This window comes from Bos grunniens, chromosome 3, assembly GCF_055505025.1.
Source record: "Bos grunniens cultivar Pamir isolate PY7600 chromosome 3, Bosgru_T2T1.0, whole genome shotgun sequence".
NCBI classification, from domain to species: Eukaryota; Metazoa; Chordata; class Mammalia; order Artiodactyla; family Bovidae; genus Bos; species Bos grunniens.
Genome location: NC_141167.1, coordinates 112,424,221 through 112,449,224, shown reverse-complemented (window position 1 = coordinate 112,449,224; position 25,004 = coordinate 112,424,221). Strand labels below are relative to the sequence as shown.

The 25,004-nt window shown below is 43.7% G+C and overlaps 2 protein-coding genes and 1 long non-coding RNA gene across 21 annotated transcripts in view; 2 read left to right on the top strand and 1 right to left on the bottom strand.

The window, feature by feature from the left end:
• Positions 1–420: 420 nt before the first annotated feature.
• Positions 421–15,465, top strand: PEX19 (peroxisomal biogenesis factor 19). Of its 2 annotated transcripts, none has more exons than XM_086393582.1 (8): positions 421–502; positions 1,895–2,004; positions 2,416–2,581; positions 3,015–3,100; positions 3,316–3,477; positions 4,208–4,384; positions 4,543–4,587; positions 13,106–15,465. In XM_086393582.1, the coding sequence occupies exons 1-8, from the start codon at positions 433–435 to the stop codon at positions 13,124–13,126; spliced, it is 837 nt and encodes a 278-aa protein (XP_086249708.1). In that variant the 5' UTR covers positions 421–432; the 3' UTR covers positions 13,127–15,465. The 2 variants fall into 2 exon arrangements, with proteins under 2 accessions (XP_086249708.1, XP_086249707.1); XM_086393581.1 differs by lacking the exon at positions 13,106–15,465 and adding an exon at positions 4,756–5,879.
• Positions 15,466–18,393: 2,928 nt separating this feature from the next.
• LOC147376852 (uncharacterized) lies at positions 18,394–19,735 on the bottom strand. Its single transcript, XR_015161249.1, has 2 exons — positions 19,526–19,735; positions 18,394–19,046 (listed from the first exon to the last, which is right to left on the bottom strand). It is a non-coding gene; the product is annotated as an uncharacterized LOC147376852 (long non-coding RNA).
• A 382-nt stretch (positions 19,736–20,117) lies between these two features.
• Positions 20,118–25,004, top strand: part of DCAF8 (DDB1 and CUL4 associated factor 8) — a 40,285-nt gene continuing 35,398 nt past the window's right edge. For 5 of the 18 annotated variants that reach the window (XR_015161243.1, XR_015161246.1, XR_015161242.1 and 2 more), the window contains exons 1-2: positions 20,118–20,332; positions 21,240–21,312. The gene's annotated coding sequence lies outside the window, so the exon portion shown is untranslated. Of the gene's footprint in view, positions 20,484–20,588; positions 20,755–21,239; positions 21,313–25,004 lie in introns of all 18 variants that reach the window. The other 13 variants (XR_015161245.1, XM_086393575.1, XM_086393568.1 and 10 more) reach the window with 5 other exon arrangements.

Genomic DNA, 25,004 nt, shown 5'->3' with positions numbered 1-25,004 from the left:
TGTGAGTAAAATACTGAAGTGAGATAAAACTACCATGTTGGGTATGCCGTAACTGCAACTGCCTTACTGATTACAAATGCACAGCTTCTGGTGGCTCGTAGCAGTTTGTCCCAGTTTGGCATACCCACAGCTCTGGAAAAAATAATAAGGAAGCCAGGTAATGTGGGAAGTTGAAAGAAAGGAAGCCAGGCCAGTAAAAGAAAAAAAAAACCTGGCAGAAAGTAAGAGTAAACTCACCTCTGTTAAGTCAACGTGTCAGTAGAAAGAAGAGAGGTGGCAGGGGTGGGAATTGGAGCCTCCTGTCCCTTTAAAAATGGCGGCCTGGCACGGACCAACAATACCATTGGTTGCGCGAGCAGAGGGGGCGGGCTCGGGGGCGGGGCGAGCGGAGCTGCGGATTCCCACCTCCTACGGCAAGTCAGAGGTGGCAAGATGGCCGCGGCTGAGGGGGACGGTGGCGTCCGGGCCGAAGCTGACCGGGAATTGGAAGAGCTTCTGGAAAGTAAGAGCCCGTCATGGGAAAGCCCCAAAGAGGGCGGATGTAAGGGTCCATTCAGGGGGGTAGGTAAACCTGCGATGTTTGGGGCGGAGCAAGTAAGGCTCTCCAAAGGCTGGCCGGGGGCGGAGAGTCTGACTGCGACCCTCGAGAAAATCTCTGGGTCACCCTCTCCTTCCTCTACAGCGGTAGTTGAGGAGTTCTCTCTGGGTCCCTGAACGGCCCACACTGTTGATCGCCCTGCCGGAGGGGAAACTAACCCAGAGGACGTTTCACGCTCCCTTTCCAAACTCCCCTTACTTTAGATTAGTAAGTTCTGAAGTCTTGACTTTCTCCCCACCAGCAGCAGCATTTGGTCCTCGGGGGGCAGCGAACCGAACCACCACGGATTGCTTCCATTAACTATTAGCAAGCCTGTAGTGCGTTCTTCTGTGCACGCTTCTGCCCTCCTTAATAGAAAAGACACTCCTTTCTTTCTCCCAGTCCTTTCATCCACCAGGCCCCTTTCCAGTTCTTTCATCATGTCAGAGCTCAAACCCTTCCCATTATTTTGAAAAACAGGGTGAGACAGCCTCAGGGGAAGACAGTTCTCTTTTGAAAGGAGGCGGCTGTACTTTTCCTTCTCAGCCCTGCCATCCACTCCTCTCTGGTTTGGTTTCTTGTCCAGAGTGGGGCTGGTGTCTTAGCCCTAGGCCTGGCAAATATAGTGGTGGTGAGAACAGAGGTTTTTCAGGGTAGAGGTGAATACTTTTTGTCTCTTGCTCAGTCACAGAGTGGGCAGGTGGAAAGATAAACAGAAATGGTGAGAAGTGCTAAGTGACTGTGTGAGTCTGCAGAGATGAGGCCACAGGGAGCTCTAGCAACTCTGGGGAGGGAGAGCTAAATTGAAAGAGAAAAGAGAGTTCAGGGCCCTCCGGTGGAGTATAATATGGAGTCCCTCAGTTTGTACCAGGACCCATGGGAAGCTGGGTGAAATATCTTAAGGCTTCTGCTCTCTTGCCAAAGATTATTCCTTGTAGGGCTCCAGAGTGAGTTCTAGGGAGGTTAAGGACATCTGTGTTCTCTGTTCCCCTTGAATATCTGTATGGGATTTCTAGGAACCATTGAAGTATGGCAAAGAGGCATCATGTAGATGAACTGTCGTCTTACAGCTTTGAGAGATGTTTTTTCCACCTTAAGAGATTTCTTCCTCTATGATTACAATACATTAGATATTGGGGAGGGGGAGGGAGAAGCTTATTGAAGAGTGGGTCAGGAGAGGGAGACTCAAAAAAGGAGAGCATTTTAGGAAGGTTGGCAGCTTGAAAGATTGTTTTCTTAATGCTTTGCTCAGAAACCCCTCTAGCCTTGCATTCTCATCCATCACCAACATATACACTGTGTCTCTTGTCTCTGAAGGTGCTCTTGATGATTTCGATAAGGCCAAACCCTCCCCAGCACCCCCTCCTACCACCACGGCCCCTGATGCTTCAGGGCCCCAGAAGAGATCGCCAGGAGACACTGCCAAAGTATAAATTCTACCCACTTAAGGGATGGGGAGGGGATGGGTGTGCAGCTCCAAGCAGAGGTGGGGCAGGCCCTTGTGGGCCAGAAGGGAGTCGGGGAGGGTGCCTTGGCCTCACATTGCTGAGTGCTCTTGCAGGCCTCAGTCCTTGTGAAACAGGGACTTGAGATTAAGTAGAGGGATCTCAAAGAACAGATTTAAATGGTTGGATTGGGAATGCCAGCCCATTGCCTTCCCTCAGTGGCCGGATGCCTTTTTGCTGTTCTCATAAGGAGAAGTAGTCAGAATGTCCAGTTGAGGTGGGTAGGAGGGAAGCACTGCATCTCCCAGAGCCACTGCCTGTGGCTTCTGTCAGAAACCATGTACAGTGGGGCGCCAAGTAAGAGATGTACTTTGGCCACGTTGTCGCCTGCAGGATGCCCTCTTCGCTTCCCAGGAGAAGTTTTTCCAGGAACTGTTTGACAGCGAGCTGGCTTCCCAAGCCACTGCAGAGTTTGAGAAAGCAATGAAAGAGTTGGCTGAGGAAGAGCCCCACCTGGTAGAGCAGTTCCAAAAGCTTTCAGAGGCTGCTGGGAGAGTAGGTAAGGAGGGGAAACAGTGGGAAATATCTGAACAAACCTCTTGGGTTATTGTCCCTTGACAACACCAAAATTTTTTGTAAAAGTTGACAGGAATTATGATACCACTGCCATGGTATAGGGGAGGAGATGGAAGGAAAAAGGAGACCCTGTTTAATGAAAGGGGTGAGATAGGTTGGAAAGTAACAGAAAAGATTATTGAAAAGGGATAATTTTAAAGATCAGTGTTAATGTGGGTGTCATTGTAGAGAACAAACTGAGACACAGTCCACGTAGATTTGTGGAAATAACTATGAAGATAAACGTAGAGTATTCAAAGATTTGGAGTGTAGTAATTCACTAATAAATGCTCCATGTCCAAGCTGGTAACCAGGTCAGTCTAAGCAAGCAAACAGTTAAAATCCTAAATGACTTAGGCTCTTTTCATCTCTCCTAGGCAGTGATGCGACTTCCCAACAAGAATTCACCTCTTGCCTAAAGGAGACGTTAAGTGGACTAGCCAAGAATGCCACTGACCTTCAGGTGAGGGGGAAGAGATAGGGAACCACAAGGGTCCCACTCACAGAGACTTCACCAGCAGAGTCTCAAAAGACAGACTCTCTTGGCTATCATCTCAAGTCTGTTCTTGCCTCACTATTTTGCTACAGGCATGTTTAAATAGTTCTTTCCCACCTGAAAAGTTGGTAAGTGTCCCAAGAAGGTGGTATACTTGCTCATTTCTCTTCTGTCCTTTCCAGAACTCTGGCATGTCAGAAGAGGAACTGACCAAGGCCATGGAAGGGCTGGGCATGGACGAAGGGGATGGGGAAGGGACCATCCTCCCCATCATGCAGAGTATCATGCAGAACCTACTGTCCAGGGATGTGCTGTACCCGTCACTGAAGGAAATCACAGAAAAGGTTTGTGAACTTCTGTTTATGCTTTTCCTCCTTATTCCTCATTGTATCAACTCCTATGGGCTACTTTGTCTATTTAGAGACTGTAAAGACAGTAATTCAAGTGTACAAGTTCATCTGTTTTTTTCTCCTTTGTTTATTTATTTGGAGGGGGAGAGTTAGGGAGGAGTTGTGTCTCCAAGAGAGTAAAGCTACTTTACTGAGGATATTTAAGGTAGAAGGGGAAATCCTTCAGCTCTATTAATAGTTTTCTATAAACTAGTCTAAGACTCTGTTGTTGTCTGATCAACTCCTTCTTGCATTTCCAATTTCGTTCATTTCTCCAATTTTTAAACCATCTCCAGATGGTTTACTGACTTTATGCTGTGAACAGTTTTAAGAGTAGTTTAAATGATGGTCTCTGCCATCAAAGAGTTTATAGTGTTACTGGAGAGACTTCTAAAAGTTGTTAAACACAAAAGAAGGAATATGTGACTGAAACCATATGTGGCCCTTAAAGCCTCAAATATTGACCATCTGGCTCGTCACAGAAAAAGTTTGTCATAAATGGTGACCATAAAGGCTAGCATAGCCAGGTGATCTGATTGAAGTCAGTGCTGCTTCTCATGCTAAACTTGCTTATTTAGTTTTTCCTTCTCTTCTCTTTCTGGCCCCTTCGTGTTCTTCGTATTTTATGACCCTTACTTACGCATTGTTCACTTAATTCTTCACCACCCATTCTCTGTTTACTTAGTATCCAGAATGGTTGCAGGCTCACCGAGACTCTCTACCTCCAGAGCAATTTGAAAAATATCAGGAACAACATAGTGTCATGGGCAAAATATGTGAGCAGTTTGAGGCAGAGACCCCCACAGACAGTGAGGCCACTCAGAAGGCTCGTTTTGAGGTGGTGCTGGATCTTATGCAGCAGGTAAGGCCTTTCACTGTCTGCCTGCTGCTGCTGTCTGCTTGAGTGTTCATTGCAGGCAGATCCTGAAAGGAGGCCACACAGCCGAACCAAAGTTGGGGAGGGCGCACAGGGGAGGCCACAAGGCACGGGCTTATCTCGTGTTCCTCCTTATTTTCCAGCTACAAGATTTGGGCCATCCTCCAAAAGAGCTTGCTGGGGAGATGGTGAGTATACCATCTTGTAGACTTTAATCTGAGCCCAAGTTTCCATTATTCTGTAACCTTTAGTGATTCCGCCTAAGGTAATAATAGTGGCTGCAGGGGATAGACCTTCAAAAGCTCTAACTTTTTGAAATGGGAGGAGTTATCTGAGTCCCTTCATCTCTTCTCCAGCCTCCTGGCCTCAACTTTGACCTGGATGCCCTTAATCTATCGGGCCCACCAGGTGCCAATGGCGAACAGTGTCTGATCATGTGAAACACAGCACACTTTCTTCCCTGATTCCCAGCCATGGGGGAACGTCTGGAGTCAGAAGAAGCACTGAGAACTGAGGCAGGAGTGTCGTCTACCAGAGTGGCTGCCCACTGCCATCTGTCATCCCACCCAAGATTGTGTCATACCAGCTGAGGCTTTTTCTCTTTGTAGGAATAAGGCCTGTTCTGCAGATCATTACTGTGAACCTTTCCATTGTGGTTTCTGCTGCTAGCAAAGGCCCAGCTACCTTCCAAGTGAAGGAAGGCAACTCTTTGGGGGCAGGCACCTTTTTCCCTCTCCCAAAGTCATGTTACACAGGGCCACACTGATGTTCACTTTTGTACCCGAGGTCTTCGTGCCTTGTCTCTCCTCCCTCTCTTGGACCTGGGGATCAGGGACAGCGTCCTAAGACTCTGTATTTCTGTACTTCTCTTAAGCAGGGCCTTTGGGAATGAGTGCAAAGAAACTTAGCCTGGGCTGGGGCCGTAGGTCTGTCACCACACCCTCTTGCCTTCAGACTGTTGTGAATTCTCCAAAGTAAGTGGGGGCCTTTTGCATCTAATCACAGGTTGAAAGAGAAGCCCTGGAATTCTCTCTCCAGGTACAGAGTCCTCAGCTCCCTGTCCAGCCTGAGAACTCAAGCAGCTGCCCTGGTTCTTTCTATAATGCTATGTGATCTGGGTGAACTCAGCCCTTGACCTTCCTTTACCCCCTACCTCTCCTCTCATCTCTCTACTTTAAATATCTCTTTATTCCAACCCTTCTCTGAGCCCAAACTGTGAGGAAAAAGTCCTGTCCTGTTTCCCCTGTTCTAGTCCATCCACCACTCTCACCAGCCCTGCTGTCTCGCTGGCAAGCCTGTAATTATAGTGTGTCTAGGAAGTGAATGACTGCTCTTCCCCAGTTGCATACCGTTTTCTTTTACACACTTACACTTCTGATTTCTTTGACTGCTGCCCATTGATTCAGGGAGGTAGCTTGGGAAAAGGGAGGTGGGATGCTGCCTGCGCCCTTTTTCCTGACAAATAAATATTCTGAGTGAGGACGGTAGTCTGTATTTCATCCAACTCTTTTCCTAATCTTCCTCAGCTTCTCTACGCTGCCGTGTGAGGTGTGTTAGCTTAACACTGCTGGGTTCTACCATCACGTCTCTTCCCAGCTCAGTCTGCACCTCAGTTGGTAGAGCAGACTGAATGACCACCATTCCTCATTTTCTCTGTTTTTGAAGCCTTTCAGTTGGTATTGTATTTTAACATTTTACATTATTATGTTAATATTAGTAATGTATTGTTAACATGTTTTCTAAATTTTTTTTGTTGGAGCTGACCTTGCCTTTCACTATGGGAGCCAGTGGATCTGTAGATCTTGGGTACCACATGTTGGTGGATATTCTGGTTCAGACCAGCTGGCTGTCCTGGTTCAGCACTCAGAAAATAACTACCAGAGCAAATTTGTACTTACCATTTGTGGCATTCTGATCACCTGACATGACACTTTCCCTTGGGTTAAGACTTTTCTCCCCTTAAGATCCCCTACACGTTCTGTGGTATTGGTGAGGAAGGAAATATTTTTAAGACCTCAGGCTGTTTAGGAAGGTCCAGCTATTGTACCTCACAGTAGGGAAGAACCCAGGCCTGAGTCTGAGACTCCTCACCTCTGCAAGAGATGGGAAAGTACAAGCAGACCTGTGATGGTGGTCACAGGACATGAATGGCCAAAATTGTCTCCTTATAGCTCTAGCCAAAAACTGAACGAGGATGGGAAGGGGGGTGGGAAGGACAGAAGGGCCCTGCCCCTTGATCCATGTGCCAGTTTTCTTTTACACATTCTCACTTCTGTGGCCTGGCCAGGACTTACTCCAAGAACCTAAACAGGTACCACCTTAGTTTTGTTCCTGAGACATTCATTTTCATTTTCATTTTCATTGAACATGATTTGATTGGCCTCAGGTTACTGTCTGTTCCAAAAATACTATTTGAACTCTTCTAGGGCTCATGGAAAGATAAAGCAGTCTTTCTTAGACTGGTAAAGGTCCTTTGGTAAAGGACCAGGTGTTCTGTTTTACAAGTATCCTGTCCTTTGCCCACCAGTATGTTTTCCATATGCACAGTTCATATTGTGGGCGACCCACCATATAAGTTTGACAACACCAAACTGACCAAATCCCTTCTGCCTGATAAAGCCACTCTTTATGCGTTCAGATATTATAGCAATGTCGGAATGCCGGGGACTTCCTTGACAATCCAGTGGTTAAGGCTCGACGCTCCCAATGCATAGGGCACCAGTTTGATCCCTGGTCGAGGATTTAAGATCCCACATGCCACACGGCACAGCCTAAATGAATATGAAAAAATAAAATGCTAAAAAGTTTCTAAAAACTGAATTTCTAACTCGTCTTGTCACAGAGTGGTAAACTACTCACAGATCAGTACAAATTTCCAACTACCTGAGTAGCTCTGCTCTGGGGCCCTCCTCAGTCTCTCCACAGCTGCATCAGCCAAATAGATACATTTCTATACTTGTTCCATCTGAGTGTTGCTTTTAATGAACTTTTTCTTTAGCAAGAATGTGTCACTGTAAGGAAGTTTCTAGTATTTTTCTAGCCTTCCTTTTGCTACTTAAAATAACCATTACAAAGCTTAGTTTTCAGTTGTGCATGTTTATGCTGCTGCTGCTGCTGAGTCGCTTCAGTCATGTCCGACTCTGTGCGACCCCATAGACGGCAGCCCACCAGGCTCCCCCGTCCCTGGGATTCTCCAGGCAAGAACACTGGAGTGGGTTGCCATTTCCTTCTCCAATGCATGAAAGTGAAAAGTGAAAGTGAAGTCGCTCAGTCGTGTCTGACCCTCAGCGACCCCATGGACCGCAGCCTACCAGGCTCCTCTATCCATGGGATTTTCCAGGCAAGAGTACTGGAGTGGGGTGCCATTGCCTTCTCCGGTTTATGCTACTGTCATACTTTAAAGGAAATGCCCCCTTGCTCCAAAATTCTGTACATTAGAAAACAAATTCTTGGTTGTTTAGATGGTTTAATGAATTAAGAATCAAGTTAATACTGTGATAATGGGGTCAATTTCCTATGATTTTTGGAACATCCTAATAAGGGCCCCATGTGTGTGTACTTAGTCGCCTCAGTCATGTCTAACTCTTTGCGACCCCATGGATTGTAGCCTGCCAGGCTCCTCTGTCTATAGGATTCACCAGGCACAAGAATGCTGGAGTGGGTTGCCATGCCCTCTTCCAGGGGATCTTCCTGACCCAGGGATCGAACCCGCAGCCCAAGGATCCTATGAGGCACTTATGCTATTGAGATGGCTTTTGGGGAGCTTAGGAGAAATGATGGCCCACAGTAAGTCAGGGAGAAATGACAGACCATATGAGAAGTGATCAAAAGTCTTAGCGGAAGTATGCATGCAAGAATGAATGTATATGTCACTGGAAAATCCACCTGCTGACTGTTTCTCAGGAAGGCGTTGGGAAAATTTTTTATAAAGGAAAGGCCCTGATGAAGGGGTCACCAGCATGTTTGAGAAGTTAAGAAGGGTTGTCTCTGGGTGGAGGCTGATGGAAGAGGATGTTGTTTAAGAACTGGTTTCCCTGGTAGTGGTGGGGATGATAGGATCCTAGCATTTGCCTCTGAAAGCAGAGACCAAATGGCAACACTTCACTCTCAGAAGCAGAGTGAATGAATTTCCATTAGGGCAGCATGGTCAAAGAGGAGGGGACTAATGGACAGTGAGTCCTAGAGGCCATAGATAGTCAAGGAGGATAAATCAATTTACATATAATTAAGAGTAACCAAGAATGGTGGAACAGAAGACTGAGGTCAGTAACTTCAATGAAAGGTCACAATTCCTTGCCTAGTTTCTAGGCTTGAGACAATTTTCAGACTAAATTCCTCAGTTGACCACATCATTTACCTAGTTAACCACACACTCAGGAAAGAAGACTGTCCCCATTTTTTTAGTTGGAATACAAGGATACAGGGTCTGAGTTGACACTGAAACCCAGGGACTTAGAGCGCTGCCACACACCTCCTATCCCTGCAGCCCCCACCCCAACCCAATTACAGTAGGAAAATAGGGGATCAGGTAATAACTGGAGTGCTTGCCCAAGTCTGTCTCACAGTGGGTCCAAAAATCTATAGTCATTTTTCCAGTTGCGATAGGTAATCTGAATGGACATATTTGGCAGTCGGCAGAAAGCCCAAGTAGAATCCCTAAAACTACACCCCCACCTCTGCCGAGAATAGTAAATAAGTACTATTGCATTCTGGGGGAAATGGCAGCAATTAGTTATATTCTTTAAGAGTTAAAAAGGGTACAGGGTGTTGGTCCCCATCATATCCTCGTTTAGTCTCACCATCTGGCCCTTGCAAACACCGACTAAATGGACTGCTGTAAACTTGCGCAGTTAGTAGTCCTGACCCTTATAACTGTAGGGTCTGTTCTGGCCCTTACAACTAGACTTGATATTCTGGTTGAACACAACAAATCTTACATTGGATGAGCTTCATCTCTGGCTTGTAGAGATAACAAGACTTTTCACCTACAAACACATGTTGAGTCCACAAGAGAGAAACACACTCCCTTGTGGCCCATCTCGTAAGAGGTTGGACACATTTACTGGAGAGTGACACAGCCTCTGATACAGGTATGTGGCTCTTAATTTGTACTATTTGGCCTTTTTTTAACAGAAAGTTTCCCAATCTAGTGAGTATGTTCTTTCAATATTAATCAGGAAGAAGTATCAGAATTAGTTGGAGCGGCAGTTGATGGTCAACAATATATGTTTTGATTTTAATATAGAGTTATGTTAGTTCTTCCTCTCCCTGTCACAGTACAGTCCAAAAGAATCTGGATCTTCTGTAATATATCCCATTTGTTTGCTTTATTAAGCTTATACTACTCAGGTATTGAGGATGTACTAATCAGATCTGATGAACAAACAGTGTCAATTATTCTGGATTCCTTGTTGAGACACATACACTCCAGAGGGTAGAAGATAAATTCTTCAAAAGATGCAGGGCCCTGCCATGTTGGTTAAGTTTCTACGTGTCCAATGATCCTTTCTAAGGTAAATATAAGTTATTGTATCTTGTGCCTTTTATCCTAAGAAGTACAATACCTTGGTAGGCATATTACAGTTTTGGAGGCAGCATAGTCTGAGCTTGGGAATACAATACTGGCCTTCACAGCAGGTCCAGACTACCATACAAGCAGTCCTGCTGCTTGGGTCATAACACCTGGAAAGTTCCATGGTACTAGAGGTACCTGTGGTAAGAAAAGATGTGTGAATTGTCTGGCAATCCACAGTAGGAGAATTCCAGCACAGATCTCTAGGGTTCTGGAGTTAGGTGGTGGTTTCTGCAGTAGAGAAAGTTTCACCATTGCAAAGCATCTCCTGGCATACTGTTAGGTCCTGAAAGAAATTCAGTGTCTGACCACAAAATATCAAGTGACTATGTGACCAGTTGCCCATATAAACAGCGTGTTATTGTCAGACATGCCAAGTCATAAGATTCGGTGGATACAATAACAATATATTTTACAGTGGAAATTGTTCACTTTGGAAGAAGCCCAAGCAAACTTGGCACAAGAAAATTAAACAAAGGGCCTCAGGCCTTCATATTACCTATATCTGTTGCACTAAAACCTTTCTTGTAGCTCATACCTATGGCAACATAAGAATTCCTTCAACCATTTGACAGAGGAAAAAGTCCAAGTCTGGTTTGTGGATGGCCTAGCTTGATCATGTTAGGGCAAACTAAGCCAAGTAAGGACTGCTGCTTCTCAATAGCCTTTTCCTGAGTGGTCCTGAATCCTAAGAGACAGTGATGAGGGGAAATTCTCTCAATGAGTAGGACTTTAGGCAGTTTAGTTGACCATCCACTTTGGAGAAAGAAGTGGCTGGAGGCAAGGATATACATGAACTCAGAGTCAGTGGGCTGGTTGGTCAAGGACCCAAAAGGAGCAAGATCAGAAAATGGGGTCTGGTAAAGAGTGTTTAGGTGGATCTGTGAGAGTGAGACTTGTATTCCCCAGAAGTGGGACTTGTATTCACTAAATAAATAAACTGTATGGATAGGATAATTTAGTTGGGACAATTTCAGCTACCCTGGTTCGTGCATAGTGTGGTTATAAATAGAATCTCTGTGGTGGCAGAAATGGAGCCCGTTTTTCAACCTGTTAACATGAACTCCTTTCTTACCCAGGCTGACTGAGCTCTGCTGTTTCTAAATGTCTGTCTTGTCAGCATCAAAGAGCAGTGCTGATCCCCTTGTTAAGTACCACTGTTCAATGAGAACAGCTCACCATTTGGTGCCAAGTTGATTATATCAAACCTTTTCCATTCTGGAAAAAACAACAGTTTAACATTCTGATCAGGACTGATATATTTTGCTTTGCCTGTAAGTGCCTGAGCCATTTGCTGGCATTGGGCCCTACGTAAGAATGCCGTGGAACAAGGTTCTCAGTTAATGGCAAAGCAAGTACAGTAATGGGCACATGACAGTGGGGCCCACTGCTCCTAAAAATACCTTTTTACCAGAAGCTTCTGACCTGGTAGAGTAGTGGGATGGCCTTTTGAAGGTGCATCTGTGGTGCCATTAAGGATGGAGTGCTGTCCTTCACAATACAGTATAAACCTACATGACCATAATAGGGTGCTTTATCCACAAAAGGTAGAATTCATGGGTTCTGGAACCAAGGGGTGGAGATAGGTGTGACCCTGTTCAATATCACTTCCGTGAGCCACTTGAAGCATTTGTACTTCCTGTCCTTGAAACTTTAAATTCTGTGGGTCTGGAGATCCTGTTTCCCAGAGTGGAGATGCTTCTACCAGGCACAGCATAAGAATCTTAATAAACTTAAAGGTATGGCTGCCATCTGGTCACTTTGGGCTCCTAATGCCAGCAAATTATCAGGCAGAAAACTTGCCATACTGTCTGGGATAATTAGCTCTGTGATGAGGAGTTAGGATCACTTTTACATTATGAATACAAACAGAAAAGTGTTTGATGCACATGTGATCCCTGGGTTAACTTTTAGTTCTCCTGTACTCAATTTTAACTGTAAATAACTAAACACTTATGGCCTGGTAGGGCATGATCTTCAGGGGCCCAGAACCCTCAGGGATGAAGATCTGGATCACCCCAGAGGTAAGCTATCTAGACTAACAAAAATTGTAGTCAGCAGGAAGATGAATCTGAAATAGGTGTCATTGAAGGAAGATGATGAGTGTCATCTGCAATTTCTGGACCAACTGCAAACCCTTTTGTGTTTCCAGAAATTGTGACTAACTTGACTTATGGAGAAACTGCTTAGATATAGAGAACTTTATAACACAAATGGCCCCAATATAGTAGACATTGTTGGTACTCTGTTCAAAGCCTCTTTACCAGGAAGTGAGTGTTGGCTGCTAATAGCTCACTGCTGCATCTTCTTGGGAATCACTCTCTGCCAACAAAAGCCACTTCTGGAAATCCCTGGAAGGTTGTTCCTTCCCAGGGATAACACCACAGTCAATGGTATATTAGTTCCTGTTCAGAAGTCAGTCAGGATTCTGATAGGGATTGCATTATCAGTGACGATATGTAATTAGTAATTGTGTTGTCAGCAAATGATACTAAGGTACAAAATTCCTTGCTTTCCTCAAGGTGAGCCATTTATGTGCCAAGAGTTCCCAGTGGAAGCTAAACTTATCAGCTGAACCTGTATCTTTGCCTAACTTTTCCTCTTGTCCTATCTTGCTTCACTCACTCCATTATAGGTTTTACTTGAGAGCACTCCCTCAATAAACCACTTGCACAGAATCCCTTTCTTGGACTCTGCTTCTAGGGAGAAAACAGGAGATAATAGTGTCAACTGAGAGATTTGAGTGTGACAGAAGTAGAGCAAAGAGCAAGTGTTGAGTTCAGTTTGGGAATGTTAAGGTGCCATTGGCTGGAATAGAAGAGAACATCCTCAATCTGGTAAAGTACAACTACACAAAAAATCTACAGCTAACATCATACTTAAGGATCAGGAACAATACAAGGATATCAGCCGTAACCACTTCTAGTCAATATTTTGCCAGAGGTTTTCAGTTCAGTTCAGTCACTCAGTCGTGTCCAATTCTTTGCGACCCCATGAACCACAGCACACCAGGCCTCCCTATCCATCACCAACTCCCAGAGTCCACCCAAACCCATGTCCATTGAGTCAGTGATGTCATTCAACCATCTCATCCTCTGTCGTCCCCTTCTCCTCCTGCCCTCAATCTTTCCCAGCATCAGGGTCTTTTCAAATGAGTCAGCTCTTCGCATCAGGCGGCCAAAGTATTGGAGTTTCAGCTTCAACATCAGTCCTTCCAATGAACACCCAGAACTGATCTCCTTTAGGATGGATTGGTTGGATCTCCTTGCAGTCCAAGGGACTCTCAAGAGTCTTCTCCAGCACCACACTTCAAAAGCATCAATTCTTCGGTGCTCAGCTTTCTTTATAGTCCAACTCTCACATCCATACATGACCACTGGAAAAACCATAGCCTTGACTAGATGGACCTTTGTTGACAAAGTAATGTCTCTGCTTTTTAATATGCTGTCTAGGTTGGTCATAACTTTCCTTCTAAGGAGTAAGCGTCTTTTAAATTTCATGGCTGCAGTCACCATCTGCAGTGATTTTGGAGCCCAGAAAATAAAGTCAGCCACTGTTTCCACTGCTTCCCCATCTATTTGCCATGAAGTAATGGGACCAGATGCCATGATCTTAGTTTTCTGAATGTTGAGCTTTAAGCCAGCTTTTTCACTCTCCTCTTTCACCTATCATCAAGAGGCTCTTTAGTTCTTCACTTTCTGCCATAAGGGTGATGTCATCTGCATATTTGAGGTTATTGATATTTCTCCCGGCAATCTTGATTCCAGCTTGTGCTTCTTCCAGTCCAGCGTTTCTCATGATGTACTCTGCATATAAGTTAAATAAGCAGGGTGACAATATACAGCCTTGACGTATTCCTTTTTCTATTTGGAACCAGTCTATTGTTCCATGTCTAGTTCTAACTGTTGCTTCCTGACCTGCATATAGGTTTCTCAAGAGGCAGGTCAGGTGGTCTGGTATTCCCATCTCTTTCAGCATTTTCCACAGTTTATTGTGATCCACACAGTCAAAGGCTTTGGCTTTAGTCAGAGGTTTTAGTCAGGGCAATTAAGCAAGAAAAAGAAAAGACATTGAGAATGGAAAGGAAAAATAAAACTGTATTTGCAGATATAGGAAGTCTTAAGGAATCCACTAAAAAACTATTAGAACTAATGAGTTCAGCAAGGTTGCAGGACTTAAGTTCAATATACAGAAATCAATTATATTTTTATGATTTGCAGTGAACAGTCCAGAAAAGTGAGACTAAGAAAACAATTCCATTCACAAAAGCATCAAAAAGAATACTTGGGATTAAGGGAGAAGAATACTTAAGAATAAATTTAACAAAAGAAGTACTGTTAAAACTACAAAATATTGTTAAGAAAGATCTAAATAATGTTCACGGAGCACATTGTTAAAATGTCACTACAGATCTTACTCGATTTACCATGGGGTTATGTCCTGATAAACCCATTGTAAGCTGAAAACATCCTAAGCCAATACATTTAATACACTAACCTACCAAACTCATAGGTTAGCCTAGTCTACTTTAAACATGCTCAGAACACTTAATATTAGCCTGCAGTTGGGCAAAACCATCTAATACAAAGCCTGTTTTATAATAAAGTGTTGAATATCTCATGTAATTTATTGATACTGTACTGAAAGTGAAAAAGAATGATTTTAAGTGTATTGGTTGTTTACCCTCATGATTGGCTGACTGGGAGCTGTGGCTCACTGTTGCTGCCCAACGTCCTGAAAGAATATCCTACCACATATCCCTAGCCCAGGAAAAGATCAAAAGTCAAAGTACAGTTTTTACAGAATGTTTATCTCTTACACACCACCATAAAGTAAAAAAATAGTAAGCTGAACCATTGTCAGTTGGGAACTGTTCTACTCCCTAATCTCCATATTCAATGCAATCTCTATCAGAATCCCAGCTTGCTTTGTGGAAATTGACTAACTAATCCTAAAATTCATATGGCATCACAGTGGACTCAAAGGAAGAAAATAATCTTTAAAAACTTACCACAAAGCAATGATAATCAAAACAGTGTGATGAGGGCTTCCATGGTGTTCAGTGGTTAGGAATCCACCGCCAGGGCAGGGGACACAGGTTCAGTCCCTGGTCCAGGAAGATCCTACATGCCATGGGGCACCTAGGCCTGTGTGCCACAACTACTGAGCCTGAGCACCTAGAACCTGTGCTCTCTACAATGAGAGAAAGCCTGCAGGCAGCGACAAAAACCCAGTGCAACAAAAAAACAAATCTTAAAAATGTGGTGATGGCACATAGAAAAGACATAGATACAAGTGGAGTAGAATTAAGACTCCAAAGTAAATCTATATATCTGTGGTTAACTGATTTGTTTTACAAAGGGGCCAAAACCATCCAATGAGAAAGAACAGTCTTTTCAACAGTTGCCCCGGGACAACTAGATAGCCACATGCAAAATAATACGTTCAATCCTTACCTCACCCCATATAAAAAACTTAAAATAAACAGCTAAAAGTAATAACTGTGTCCATGGGATTCTCCAGGCAAAAGTACTGGAGTGGTAGCCATTCCCTTCTCCAGGGGATCTTCCCAACCCAGGGATCCAACCCAAGTCTCATGCATAGTAGGCAGATTCTTTACTGTCTGAGCTACCAGGGAAACCCAAGAATTATATAGGACCCCAAAAGCATGAGCAATGAAAGAAAAAGATAAATTGGACCTCATCAAAATTAAAGTTTGTGCTTCAAAGGACACCATCAAAAAAGGGCAAAGACAGCTCACCGAATGGGAGAAAATATTTAAATCACATAACTGATGAAGGATTTCTATCTAGAAAAACTATGTACTGTTACAACTCCATAATAAAAAGACAAGTAACCCAATTTAAAAATGAGCAAAGGAGGGCTTCCCTGGTGGCACAGTGGTTAAAAATCCACCTGCCAGTACTGGAGACACGGGTTCAATTGCTGATCAAGGAAGATCCCACATGCTGCAGAGCAATTAAGCCTGTGCACCACAACTATTGAGCCTGTGCTCCGGAGCCTGGAAGCTGCAACTACTGAGCCCATGTGCCGCAACTACTGAATCCCAAGAGCCGTAGAGCCTGTGCAGTGCAACAAGAGAAGCCATTGCATCACTGCAATGAGAAGCCTGCACATCACAACTAGTGACTAGGCCCTACTCGCCGCAACTAGAGAAAAGCCCGCATGGCAACGAAGACTCAGCACAGCCATAAATAAAAACTTTTAAAAGAAAAGTGAAAGTCCCTTGGTTGTGTCCGACTCTTTGCGCCCCATGGACTACAGTTCTCCAGGCTAGAATACTGGAGTGGGTAGCCTTTCCCTTCTCCAAGGGATCTTCCCAACCCAGAGATCAAACCCAGGTCTCCCACATTGCAGGTGGATTCTTTACCAGCTGAGCTACCAGGGAAGCCCAAGAATACTGGAGTGGGTTTTTAAAAGAAAAACAACCTATTATTTTAAAAAGTGAGCGAGGACTTAAATAGACATTTCTCCAAAAGAAACAAAAATGAGCAATAAACACATGAAAAGATACTTGACGTTGTTTGTCATCAGGGAAGTGCAAATCAAAAATCAAACCCATTAGGATGTCTGGAATCAGAAAGTTATTAAACATTGGTAAAGATGGGAAAAAACTGGAACCTTTATACATTGCTGGTGTGAAAGTAAAATGGTACAACAGCTTCAAAAAGCACTCTGTCAGTTCCTCAAATGATTAAACATAGAGTTAACCATATGACCCAGCAATTTAATTCCTAAGTATATGCTCCAAAGAAATGAAACATATGTCCAAACAAAAACTTGTATATACATTTTTATAGCAGCATTTTTTGCAATAGCTGAAAGGTAGAAACAACACTAACATCCATCAACAGATGAATGGTTGAACGTATACAATGGAATATTTGTTTTAAAAGAAGTACTGTTACATTCTATCAGTCAGTTCAGTTCAGTTCAGTCGCTCAGTCGTGTCCGACTCTTTGCGACCCCATGAATTGCAGCACGCCAGGCCTCCCTGTCCATCACCAACTCCCGGTGTTCACTGAGACTCACGTCCATCGAGTCAGTGATGCCATCCAGCCATCTCATCCTCTGTTGTCCCCTTCTCCTCCTGCCCCCAGTTCCTCCCAGCAACAGAGTCTTTTCCAATGAGTCAACTCTTCGCATGAGGTGGCCAAAGTACCGGAGTTTCAGCTTTAGCATCATTCCTTCCAAAGAAATCCCAGGGCTGATCTCCTTCAGAATGGACTGGTTGGATCTCCTTGCAGTCCAAGGGACTCTCAAGAGTCTTCTCCAACACCACAGTTCATTCTATACAATGGGTGAATTTTGGAAGCATGCTAAGTGAAATAAGCCAGTCACAAAAGGCCACATACTATATGATTCCATTCATATGAAAGTCCAGAATAGAGAAATCTATAGGGATAAAATAGATTAGTGGTTTCTTGGAGAGGGGTGGGAGATGGGGGTGGGAGGTGACACCTAAAGGAACCTGGGTTTTTGTGGGGTTTTTTTAGGGGATGAAGATTATTGAAAATTGACTGTGGTTATGGTTGCACATATCTGTGAATGTACCCAAAGCCATTCAACTGAACGCTTTAAATGAGTGAATTGTATGGTATGTGAATTTCATCTCAATAAAGCTGTTTTTTAAAAAGTGCATTGGCTCTCAGGTGTGTCAGTCTAAAGCTTGAAGGAGAAGCCTGGTTTGGAAATAAATACATGGGAGTCATCATTATGTGGATAGTAGTTTGAAGTGAAGTGAAGTAAAAGTTGCTCAGTCATGTCCAGTTGTTTGCAACCCCATGGACTATACAGTTCATGGAATTCTCCAGGCCAGAATCCTGTAGTGGGTAGCCTTTCCCTTCTCCAGGGGATCTTCCCAACCCAGAGATCGAAACCAGGTCTCCTGCATTGTAGGCAGATTCTTTACCAGCTCAGCCACAAGGGAAACCCAACAACACTGCAGTGGGTAGCCTATCCCTTCAGCAAATCTTCCTGACTCAGGAATCGATCTGGGGTCTCCTGCATTGCAAGCGGATTCTATACCAACTGAGCTATAAGGGAAGCCCTCAGCAGAGGTGCCTTCCATAACCACATATGTAAAATAACTCATCTACGTAGGTAACCCACTTTTACCCCGCTTTATTTTTCTTTACATTTAATATTGTCTGCATGGCCCTCTTCTCCCCCTACACTCCCAACCCCTGCATTAATAAGTTCCATGAATGTTGGAATCTTGGTTTGTTTTATTCACTACTGCAGCCCCAGTACCTAGAAGAGGCCTTACATGTAGCAGGAATTCAATAGTCGTTGATGGAATGAATGAAAGAATGAATAGAATGTTAAGGCATTAGATAGTTAACTGTGTTCTAAAGTCCTCTTAGGTGATAGGGTTATAAAGATGAAAAAGACATAGCCATTGCCCTTATAGAGTTTATATTCTAGTAGTATAGATTACAAATATATAATTAGAGGTTAAATATTATATGTAAAAAAATGGTATAAAATGCACAGTGAAAGGACAAAGAATGATGATAGTGTTCAGTTCAGTTCAGTCGCTCAGTCATGTCCGACTCTTTGCAACCCCATGAATCGCAGCACGCCAGGCCTCCCTGTCCATCACCAACTCCTGGAGTTCACTCAGACTCACGTCCATCGAGTCAGTGATGCCATCCAGCCATCTCATCCTCTGTCGTCCCCTTCTCCTCGCCCCCAATCCCTCCCAGCATCAGAGTCTTTTCCAGTGAGTCAACTCTTCGCATGAGGAGGCCAAAGTACTGGAGTTTCAGCTTTAGCATCATTCCTTCCAAAGAAATCCCAGGGCTGATCTCCTTCAGAATGGACTGGTTGGATCTCCTTGCAGTCCAAGGGACTCTGAAGAGTCTTCTCCAACACCACAGTTCAAAAGCATCAATTCTTCGGCTCTCAGCCTTCTTCACAGTCCAACTCACATCCACACATGACCACAGGAAAAACCATAGCCTTGACTAGACGGACCTTTGTTGCAGGATACTATTATAGCTGGCATGGTTAAGAGTTGTCTCTCTGAGGAAGGAGTATTTGAGTAGAGATCTGATTAAGTGGACAGAACAAGTCTAATAAAGATCTGGTAGGTGAACATTCCAAGAAGACGGAACAAGTGCAAAAGCCCTCGGGCTCTTCATACTTTGGTCAAGAGTGACAACAAGAAGGCCAAAGGGCTAGAGCAGGGTTAAAGCTAAGTAGTATCAGAGAAATAGGAGCAGTATCATGTAGGGCTTTCCTTGGAGGCCCTTTTGAGCATTTTGATTTTTATTGTGTGATGGGAAGCTTTTGAGCGAGTCATCTGGCTTACATTTTAAAAGGTCAATCTGACTGCCCTTATTTAACTAGTTGGGCAATAATGGAAGTAGACAAACCAGCTTGGCATCTGTTGCAATACTCCAGGTATTATAATAATGACTTATAATAGGAATGTAGCGGTAGAAGAGGTGACAAGGAGCCTTGCACCCTGGCCTTCCGGTCACCCCCGACCCCAACCCTCCATCCCCGGCCTGGCAGCTAGGTGTAACCTTTTCACGGGTCTTCTGCACGCTTCCTTCAGGTGTCAGAAGTAGGCAGAGTGAATACCTCCAGTCCCATCCGTGGGAGTCTTCAACGCACTACCCTGCTTCAGAGAGCCTCTTGAATAGCTTAGCTGCATCTCAGGCTTCTTAAAAAATGGAGGCTCCCAGGGGTAAATAGCTCTCAGAGGTATAGAAACCACTTAACAAGGTCCTCAAAGGAAATGGGCTTTCAGAAGAAATCTAGAGACAGCTGCTTGTTCCAAGTATTTAAAAACGGGGGAAAATGGAAGTCGTTCAGAAGGTTGCCTGCCAGCCTGTTAGAAATGAAGTTGATTTCCACCACAATTCTGGGAGGCCGTCTACCTTTTGAGTATCACGAGCAAAGTGAACCCCCAGCAAAACTACCAAAAGCCAACTTTCCCTCCTCAGTAATGCGCACGCGCCCCTCGCTCCGTTTTCCGTTGACTTTAAGCCCCGCCCCCTATGCGTCCTTCGAGGAGGGTTGGGAGCCCAGAGCTTGCGCGACCACTTTCCCCCAACCTTCTCCAGCACAGCGTCGCAAAGGGGCCGGAAAGCGTGGCGGCGCAGGCGCAAGCGCAGAGAGCGGAGGCGGTGGTGGTGGCGGCCGCTGGCCAGTGTAAGATGGCGGCGGCGTTGGTGGCGGCAGTGGACGGGGCGGCTGGGCCCGGAACAGTTGGAGCAGCCGCTGGCAGAAGGATGACCCAAGACGGGAAGCGGGCTGCTGAGCCTCGCCGGCTCCCGTGCTTGTAACTGCCCCAGCAGGACATCCCCCCCTCCCCCTTGACCTACCCGGTCCGTGTCTCGTTCCGGCTTGGCCTGACCCCTTCTCCCCTGGCCCAAACCCCTTCAGGATGGGTTTGACTCCTTTCCCAAGCTCCCAGGGCTCAGGTCTTTTCCCCATGACCCGAGTCACCGCTGGGAGGACTGGCTGCCCTTCCCTCAGGTCAGCCCCAGGGTTGCCCCTAGGAGCCTGCCCCACAGTCTGCAGGACCTCTCGCTTCGTCGGGTGACTCATTTGTGTGCGCTCCCCACCCCACCCCACCTTTAGATTGAGGGACGCGGCTCCCCTCGTGTTTCCCCGTAACCTCGGGGCCACCGCGCAGTGTGTCCCCCTCCCCCATCTCGAGTTCTCGGGCCCAGCACCTTGTACGGAAGGCCGAGGTTCAAGAACCCGGGAGTCAGTTGTTGCCGTCTTTTCCTGTCCGGTTTGTAATGTAATTCTCGTAGTCTGCCTCCCTTCACCCCTAAATCTTTGAGGACACCCTAGAACGGTGCCGTTTGGTCCCTGTTAGTTGGAAAGCATCTGGTGGTTTGAATTTCTGACTCATGCGATTGCTGCTGGAGTCTGTAAACAAACCGGCACCAGCGCGATCACGCTCTCTGCGGGATTTCCCCCCTGCTCTGTGGCTGCTTGTTGAGAGGTTTGCTTATGGGTTAGCTTTGAAAAGATTCAGGTTTTACTTTCCAATGAGTTTTACATTTTAGCAGAACTAGGAGATTACTTGCCTGGTTCGTTTCATTTCTGTAACAATGTTTGAAAGTTACTTCTTTAGTAGTCAGATAAATTTCTGTGGTTCTAAATAGTTCGACGAGGTCTGAAAAATACTAACATGTATTAATACTTTTTTATTATATTACAATTTTTTATTATGTTTAGTAGAAGAGACACCTTTGCCATTTAAACTTTAACTTTTCTCAGTCCTTCAGTGAATCTGCAGACCTATTTTCTCAGGAGCTCAGCCTGACCCTACTTCAGTGATAAAGGAGGAAAGGTGAGTAGGAGTTGAAGGCATTTAAATTCCTGAGTTCAAGACATACCCTACTCTGGTGCTCAAGTGCTGACCACTAAAGTCATAAAATTCCTTCCACTGTTTCCAAAGAGTTGGGGTATTGTTCTTGGCTTTGTTCCAGGTCTGGTAAAATTACTTTTGCAAGTTTAATTGACTCTAGGCTTCTTGACTTTCTGTCCTAAATGGTTGCTGCTTATCTTCACATGACTCCTGTTAAGCCTAGAAGTGAATGTATCTTCCTCTTTATTCATTTGCCTTGCGTTTTGCCTTTGTGTTTCTTACGCTGTTAAAAGCTGGGAATTAGTTTGCCAGAGTTCTCTTTAGCCCTTTGTCAAATCGATTCTCTTTGCCTCTTAAGGCTTTGGATTGTCATTTCTTGCTATTTAGGGGAACATTTAGCTGCTTTTAACTAAAAGCTAGTGAATCCTGAGTGATACTGCCTTTAGTTGGTGTCTAAGTTCATCCACCTCAGAATTCTGGTTTCAGGACTTAGAGATAAGTTTTGAGTGGAAAAAAGACCCTACAAAACAGTGGTGCTCTTTTATATCTGATCTGAAGAATTCTTATTTAGCAGAGGAATCATCCTATGCATTCAGCAGCATGGGCCAGTGCCACAGAGGGAGTTAGGACATACTAGTGGTAAATGTAATTTTTGTAAAGATTTTGGATTCCTGGTAGCAGAGAATAGTACTATGGTTGAGTTTCATGGAATGTGATGGAAGAGTTGAGTGGCTCTGGAAGGTAGACCTGGCTGATTCTTAATATGTTTATGGTTTGTAGTAGGAAGAGGTTGAGTGTGACACTGGTGAGTTTTATTCCACATGGTGTTCTGTGTAGAAATTGCTTATTAGGAGCTGAAATAAGGTCATTGGCAGTATGTGTGTGTATCAATAAAATAAAAGAAAAATACAGTCTTTAGAACTTGATAGGTCTGGGTTTAAATACTGTACTAAGATTTATTAGCCATGTAACCTTGGGCAAGTCACTTAAACTTTTCTGAGTCCTTTCTTAATTTCCGCCTCTCTATAAGTGGAATAATACAGCTTATGTCCTAGAGTCATTGTCAGTATTGTGTGAGGAAACTCATATAAAGGTCTTACATTATGCCTAGCACAAGATAGACACTAAAAAAATTTTCTTTACACATCATTGATACAGCTTTAAATAAGTTGTATGTTAGTGTCCTCTTCTTTGCATTTTACTTTTGAACGTGTTTTCCTGGTAATTTTTTCAGATTCATTTTTAATTGGCCAGCTTAGATGTGTTCTTTGTAGGTGCCCACCTAGGTTGCCTTTTGATCGTGGTTCAGGTCATTCTGGTGGGAGTTCAAGACCAGAGAACAGCAGGAATATTAGATGTTGATGTATGTGTCTTTCTAAATTCATTCTCAAACTAATGATCAGTAACTTTCCTTTATTCTTTGCTCCTACCTCTTGGTCTCCCTTTTAGCACACCTAATCAGAGTTTATATAATTCCTTCCCTTCCTGATTCAATGTTGCTCACCACCTCAGCTCCAGCTACCGCTTATGCCTTTTTGTTTTTGCCACAGAAAGAACACATTTTTTTCCAAGCCGTTGGGCTTTGCAGTGATCCTCATCAATAGCTTATCAAAGGACTAGACCATGAGGGACTTCCTGGTGGTCTAGTGGTTAAGACTGCGCTTCCTTTTCAGGGAGTATGGGTTTGATCCCTGGTCAGGGAACTAGGATCCCCATGGCCAAAAAAACAACCCTGGACCGTGAAAAAGTCTCCTTTCTTATTGAAGTGAATCTGGGCTAGGAAGTCAGGAATGCAGTGTTTATTTCATCTCCCCAACTTGGCCATCTTAATATAACAGCAGAGATGAAAAGTTTTTAACCTTCTCTTGTTGGCTTTCATTTCACATTTTTTTTTTTTTTGAAATTTTGTCAGAATTTTTATGTTATTTATTTATTTATTTATTTTAATTGGAGGCTAATTACTTTACAATATTGTATTGGTTTTGCCATACATTGACATGACATATATCTTTGAGGGAGGTAAGGGCACATGAAAATTAAGAAAATGTTGATAACATTGCGATGAAAGCAACTGTATTCATTCAAGCCAATGATCAACTTAAAGTTAACCAACTTTCATTACTACCATCTAGGGTCTAAATACTCTCTCTTGAAAGGTAAAAACTCTTGGGGTGAAGGATAGTAACGTGCACTTTATTATTTGTGTTTTGGGTTTTTTTGAGATCTAGAGTTCTGTGTTGAGTAGGGCAGGAGCAGGTGTGGGAGGAGAAAAGGAACTATGTTGAAAGAGCCCAACTTTGTTCCTTATTACTCTATGTGCTGGGTAAGGGCCTCCGCCCACCATCACCACCACCAGGAAGGGCTTCACATTTTATGCTCCAGGTGACACCTGTGTGTACAGTGAAGCAGTATTTGTAGTCTCTGGACCACAATTCTAAAATTCGTGTATTTCTGAGGATATTTTATATTTCAGGATGTTGCATAAGAATTGTTGCATCTTGCTAGGAAGTATTTCCTTCTGTGGCTGCAGTAAGAGGCTAGTTATGCTTATGATCTTAGTTCCCACCACCAACCTGACAGGGCATTTTATACAGCAACTTATTAAATGTGTAAGAATCAGTCTCCGTGACCTTTAGTTTTGATCAGGATCAACCTAAGACAGAATCGTGTCTTCAGAGAAAAAAGAAATGTCTTTTTATTACCTTTTAAAAACCGTACTGGCATTTCAAAAGCAGACATGCTCTAGTAGAAGACATTCTATAGAAGTGTGCCCTGTTGTGGGAGACTGAGGTCTTCAAAGTTTCATGCTCTAGGTCCTGTGTTCTATCAGATGAGTTAAAGGCTTTTAAATAATGAAGTGACTGGTTGACCTTTGTTTTCAGTAGATAGGTTTATTTCTGGATTATTTCTACTGTGGAAAAGTTACTCTAAACATGTCTAGTAAATGTTCAGAGTTTCTATAAAAGAGTTATCCAAACAGCTTTTTATTGCATCCCAGTGGTGTTAGAGTTAGTTTTTAAGATTGAATTAATTTTTTTTTTTAAAGCAGATTATTGGTGAGCCAAGATAATCTGTTATTTACCCTCACCCATTTGGAACCCAGGCAACTGAAGGAATTGAATCAGTGGCAGTCATGGAAGTAATGACTGTGCATATTTTAGTCTCAGAGCCCAAAGGCAGTGATTTTAGATTAGCTTTATAGTAATGCTGAAAACTTTTCATCTCTCATTTTCATGAGTAAACTTCATCACTCTTAAAATTGGTCAGAAAAAGGGGTTACCTGTTCTTGTTTACTGATTCAGTTATTCTTAGAGTGAGAAGAAAGTCTTGAAAGGTCTTTAAAGATTAGAGTGTGATGCATTTTATGAATTTGTCACTTCTTTATATAACATTTAAAAAAAATTTCTGCCTCTACAGAACATAGTTTCTGGGCCAGAAGTTCAGTTTCTCAAGTATTACCTTTATCCAAGGAAGGTATATGCCCAAGATAAGCCAGTGAACTAAAGCTGTCCTGAATTTGCAAATAGGGCATGATAAGTGATTAAATTGACAAAGATGACATCTTATTAATGGAATGTAGTATGTCTAATAGATTGGGTTATTGTAAAAAGTTTCATCGTATCTAAGAGGTTAAATATTTGCTCTTATCCTCTGAGGATACTATTTAAGGAGGT